General features: G+C 40.9%; 1 protein-coding gene across 2 annotated transcripts; it reads left to right on the forward strand.

The window, feature by feature from the left end:
* Positions 1 to 1,733: 1,733 nt before the first annotated feature.
* On the forward strand, positions 1,734 to 3,549 carry LOC311253919 (uncharacterized protein). Of its 2 annotated transcripts, none has more exons than XR_014622053.1 (2): positions 1,734 to 2,043; positions 2,349 to 3,549. XR_014622053.1 is itself a non-coding variant. In XM_084384377.1 (2 exons), exons 1-2 carry the CDS (start codon positions 1,891 to 1,893, stop codon positions 2,874 to 2,876), a joined length of 624 nt encoding a protein of 207 aa, XP_084240503.1. In that variant the 5' UTR covers positions 1,734 to 1,890; the 3' UTR covers positions 2,877 to 3,549. The 2 variants fall into 2 exon arrangements, 1 of the variants encoding a protein (XP_084240503.1); XM_084384377.1 differs by having other exon boundaries at positions 1,734 to 1,986.
* The last annotated feature ends 2,317 nt before the right edge of the window (positions 3,550 to 5,866 follow it).

The following is a 5,866-nucleotide window of genomic DNA, read 5'->3' on the forward strand; positions in this document are numbered from 1 at the left end:
ACATTTTCAACTTTGGTTCTGCTATTGCTCCAGCATATGCAGCTACAGAAACTGTTTGGCTGTCAAACTGTTCAGCTTTTTAAGCTCTTTCAGCCTATTACTTTTCAGCTTTTCAGCCTTTTCATCCTTTTCAAATATTCAGCTTCATGTTCAGCTAGAGAAACCATCCAATTATCAAAATGTTCAGCTTTTTAAGCTCTTTGAACCTATTACTTTTCCGCCTTTGACTTTTCAGCTTTTGAAAAAAGACAGCTTTTTCTGCAAATTCTTGACCATTCATTCTCATAGTTGTATGCATTTTTTATGCATTAGGCAAGTGTTTTCCAGCACATTCAGCAGATTTCCGAAATCACTTCAGCCGTCAGCATTCACGCTGTATTTTCGCAGGAAATACAATTTTTCGAGTTATATATGCTATCTATATGCATACAGGCGGTACAACTCCAACACTATCTGACCTCCATTTTTAACACACTTGAACACATTCTGTGACAGAGCTGTTGTATGGGATTGCAGGTTGGACAAGGGTATATGTAGTAAACCAACCATTGAATGTATTAAGTTACATATTTGTATAAAGATTGACCTCTTATTATCCTAGCTTTCCAGGCACAGCCCAAGATGTGTCATGGTGCAAATTAATAGGTAATTTTCTTTTTTCAGGGCTACTGACAAGTTCATTGTGTGCCAAAGCCAGCTTATGTCTCTATTTACTAACTGCTCAGCCTGTTGTGGAGAAACTGAAGTAAGTAACTCCAACGGAAAGAAACATTGAGACGCAGGAGGGAACTTGTGCAAAAATAAAGCAGGTAAGGGTCTTCTTGTGATTTCTGATGAAAAAGTATCATAACTTGTATTTCAGTTTGTATATCTTGTGTTATTTATGTACTGTAATCTTCTGCCTTTCACATATGTCTTTCATGTCTGTCAGCATTTTTGGCTCCTCATGGATTCTCTGAGAGTGCGAGAGTGCAGCACTGTCCTGTCCTCGTCTGCTGCGGCTCCCCTTTCCAGATCCCTCCAGAAGATCAACAAGGAGGAAGCTGTTGGCATATTCACTGCCAGCATTCATGATTTGATACAGGACATTGATAACTCTGAGGCTTTTCATACTCATAACACTGTTTTTTTTTTTTTTAAATGGGTCAGATGGTATATTTCTTTTGATTATTAATGGATAATAACCGTTTTTTACAATCTGGACCTTATTTCTAGCATAAAATACGATCATTTACTCACCCAGATAACTTTGGTGTCATTACAAGTCGTTCCAACGAAATTAGATCCAGCTGAGAGCCGCGTATATCTGTATAATGCAAGTACACAGGGCAGTGCAATGTAGCCTCTAAATAACACATTATCTGCCGCAAAATTCGTTAATTTCACCAATATTTTGTTATGATACGCTACTGCTATTCCCCTCTGAGTCCGGGGTTAGCTGTTGGTCTGTAGGTTGACCTACTAACCTCTGATCTGGATGATGTCATCTCCGACTGCGGCGCGCCTTGTTGCTATCGCTAATGCTACGGTTCGTTTCTGCGTGTGTCCGACTTGTCTGAACAAAATGAGCAGCTGGACGAAGTTCAGCTTCCTCTCCGCAACCTAGACTTACTAAAGCTCTGGCTAGTTGCACTAAAAATGGACCTGAATGCCGAAGCGGAATGATTATTATCAGAATGAGCCGGGCAGCGGTCGGAGATGATATCGTCCAGGTCAGAGGTCAGTAGGTCAACCTACAGACCCCGGGTGTTGATAACCGCTAACCCCCGGACTCAGAGGGGAATAGCACTAGCGTATCATAACAAAATATTGGTGAATGAAAGAGTTTCGCGGCAATTTTTTATTACTTACTAGTATTACTGTTTTTTTTAAAGAGAGTAATTATTGATAATGGCATTGACATACTGTCATCATATTCTCACACTTTTGATCTGTCTCCCTTCAGGGACCAAAGCTCCTCTCAACAGCAGCAGCAAGAAGCACCAGGTACCACAAGATCAAGGAGAGCCTTATGAACAAGAGTAGCAGAGGCTGTCAAAAGAGGTATCTGCATTCACTACTGACCAATGATGTAGGCATACTCAAGTGTTGGAACCAAGTGATAAAGTCACAATCTCTTTTTCAGTAATTCAGTAATGGATGGTAGTCATTTGTTTTACTCACCCATTACTTGTCCATTATACTCACACAAGGATACAGTAATAAGTCTGCATGAATAATAAAATGCATACTTTGGAACTGTGAGACAGTAGATACAGTAGATCATGGCCACATTCATGCCAACACCAGTAGAATTTTTTTTTTTACAATTGTGTGTTACTGACTATACATTTTTATCATTTTAACAGATCTGTGAAACAATCCTGGGCCATGCCAAAGACAGGTTCTCCTTCACCAGCTACCTTGTGAGTGCCGTGCTGCTAGAGGCAGAGCTGTTTGACCGGCATCTGAAAACATTCCCTGAAGAGGCTCTGAATACCACCATGAGGGCATACCCCATGCTACACAAGGAGAGGCTCAGGACTGAGCTTTCTCTCATCTACGAAAGTCCAGACTTCAGGGGCTCCTGCAGTGCACTGGCTCTGTACCAGGTTCTACAGAGCTACAACCTCCAGGAAACCTTCTCTGAGACTGTGGCGCTGTTGAACATCCTCATAATCACTCCAATGACAACAGCTGAAGCTGAGAGGTGTTTCTCCACCTTAAAGAGGTTCAAGACATTCCTGAGAAATACAATGGGACAGGAACGTCTGAATGCATTGGGCCTGCTTTCCATGGAGAGGGAACTTGTCAGGAACATGCCTGATTTCAATGAGAGGGTGATTGATCGCTTTGCTTGCTTGAAAGAGAGGCGAGCTAAATTCCAATACAAGTGATGAGTGAGTGTGTTCTTAAATGGTGAGTTGTGTTATGTTGTACTCTCCAAATGTTGAATTGTAAATAGTTGTATTGATTGCATATTGCCAGCCAAATATAAACTGAATATGTTCTGGAAAATTTTGATTAATTACAGTTTTGATGATAGTGTAATTTGATTTGATTATCGCTATGGCATCCATGATGGCTATAAATTGTAGACTGTGCTAAATGTGATTTCATGGGCAAACTATTAGATGACAATGTATCTGTTAATGTGTGTTTTATTGTGGAACCAAATTTATTGTATTTGAGACATTTAAATAGCCTAGCTATACAAAAAATACTGAATAGTATGAATATTTTATGTCTGGTGTTGCCATCTAGTGGTTGAACAGGAACACCAAATTAATCAATGAAATGTGACACTGTAAAGCTGGCTATCTGACTTTTATTTATTATTATTTTACCCATTGAATGGGTCACCTTAGCCATCATTGCAACTTTTGCCTAGTGGTGGTGAAACCGAAGCTTTCTGAAGCACTGAACCACTTTGACAAAGTTGCCTGGAAAATGATGCACTGCTTCGAAGCATTCGATACAGTCAAAATAGTGACATCTGCTGGCTGTTGAGGGGAAGAATTGACGTCATGACTTTCATGAGTCAGTTTTTAATAAAATGTATGTTCTCTCACCAAACTTGTGTCATAATGTTACTGTAGTCAATCTAAATATTCTATATATTCTGTCATTGGTAAGTATCAGTACTCCGACATGTATTAGATAATCAATACTAGTTTTTTTATTGCATGATACATGGTAGTAATCTGTACGATGTTGTGATGTAAGCATATCCGTAGCTAATGCGTATACAGTAAGCTAAGCCACCAGTCTCTGACCAACTCTGCACTGACTGTCCTGACACCACAGCTCAATTTCTCTCTCCTCTGGCCATCAATTCTCCTCCTGGTGTCTCTCTGCTCTCTAATGTGCATAATGGACTCCTAGTTATACGGTTGTGGTCTGTCGTATTTGTAATTATACACATGTAAAGTTCCCTCGGGGTCAGAACCAGCACCACAATCCATTGTTTTCCTATTGTTCAAACCGACCGCTCTCCCTCTGCCTACGTCACTTCCGTTAAGGGTTTTTCGATGCGGAAGTAAAATTTTCTCCCAAAAACGGAAGTCTTATTTATAAATTTATATTTATAAATATAATTTTAAGAAAAACTTGTTCCTACATTATATTTCTAAGCATTGGTTTAAGGGGGGGGGTCTAACCTGCAATATGCTCTTTAAGTCTTTTAGAATGTGAAAATTTATAAAAATAAAGGGGTTTATTTGAAGACCTCACATGCACCAGGATGACCTTTCAAGTTTCTGAAGGTTGTATGGGCTGGGGACTTTACAAACTGCAGAGGCCATGTCAGGATTTCAGCCTTCTCGGACAAAGCTTTGATCATTTATTAAAGAAAAGGGACTGTCCTGCCTTTTTAAAATTCAAATGTGTTGGGGCGGTGTTTAGTTCAGTTGGTAGAGCACCCGCCCCATGTGTAGAGCAGGCGGCCCTGGTTCGAATCCCACATTCAGCGGCCCTATCCTGCCTGTCATTCCCCCTCTCTGCCTCCCATTTCCTGTCACTCTCTGAACTGTCCTATCAATTAAAGGCATAAAAGCCCCAAAAATATACTTAAAAAAAAAACAATTCAAATGTGTAAAACCTGTCTCTTTTTTTTTTAACCTTAAATAGTCCCCTTTGACCCTAGTCAAAGTCACTCTAGGGTCTAACTCACACACAATTGGCCCATGTATCGCGTACCATCACATAAACGGTATCATCATTGCCAGACTTGGCCCACATCTGGTTAACATACTATTTGCCTTGTCAGAAATAGACAAGAAGTGCCGGCTTGATGCCAGATCTGGCCCAGACCTGTCTGCTACGTATCTGGGCCACATACAACTAACCACAAATGGCCCACATTTGGCATGCCATTACATAAACGGTGCCATCATTGCCAGACCTGGCCCACACCTGGCTAACATACTATTTACCAGGTCAGAAATAGGCCAGAAGTGCCGGCTTGATGCCAGATCTGGCCCAGACCTGTCTGCTACTGTACAGACCTGGGCCACATACACCTAACCACAATTGGCCCACATTTGGCATGCCATTTCATAAACGGTGCCATCACTGCCAGACCTGGCCCACATCTGGCTAACATACTATTGCCATGCCAGATGTAGGCCAGAGGTGCCGGCTTGATGCCGGATCTGGCCCTGACCCGCTTGCTATGTGGGGCTGGCATTTCTAACAAGAAAACGGCTTGAAAACAATCTCACTGCACACACCTCTGCTGTGTGTGTGACTGCGGGCACAGCGGGGTTGGTTGCACCATGAGACATGAGAGGGGGGGATTCAATTACATTTTATAAAGATTAAAACACTTTGTTTTATGCTCTAGTCGACTGCCTATACCCCCTATGCCAAGAGCCGGCCCTGCAACCTCCTCTAGGACAAGTATCCAACATTTTAAACTGCCTCATTAAAACAGGTAACACACAACTGAACACCTGCTAGGCTTGCTAGCACAATGTTTCCTTCTGGAAGCGTGGCAAAGCACATAAAAAATAGGGACCCGCCATTTCTGCTATTTTTTTCGACACGCACCCAAAATACAACTAAATGTTAGTATATTAACAATATATGAACATTCAAAACTTACAGTAAGTCCAGTGAGGCTGACTGTTGCCACGTAGGTCCAACTTTCTGCAGTCCTCCGTGCTGCCTGTCTTCGGTGCTCCCCCCCTTTTATTGCATTTTAGCATGTACAAGGCCTATTATTAAATTCCACCTATTTGAAATAATAGAAATAAGAAGACTTTACCATTCTTATATGTAGGCCTTAATTCTATTAACTTGTACTTAAGTTGTGTTTTTAATTTATGCTTACTTAATAAAGAAATATTTCAATTTAATCAAACATTATTAGTATAAATTACTCAAA

This window comes from Pagrus pagrus (assembly GCF_965226575.1).
Source record: "Pagrus pagrus genome assembly, contig: HAP1_SCAFFOLD_70, whole genome shotgun sequence".
Lineage (NCBI taxonomy): Eukaryota > Metazoa > Chordata > Actinopteri > Spariformes > Sparidae > Pagrus > Pagrus pagrus.

Coding starts and splice junctions, on each gene's coding strand:
- LOC311253919 (XM_084384377.1), top strand. CDS start 1,891: ATGGCATTGACATACTGTCATCATATTCTCACACTTTTGATCTGTCTC. Junction 1,987..2,348: donor GCAGCAGCAAGAAGCACCAG/GTACCACAAGAT, acceptor TCATTTTAACAG/ATCTGTGAAACAATCCTGGG.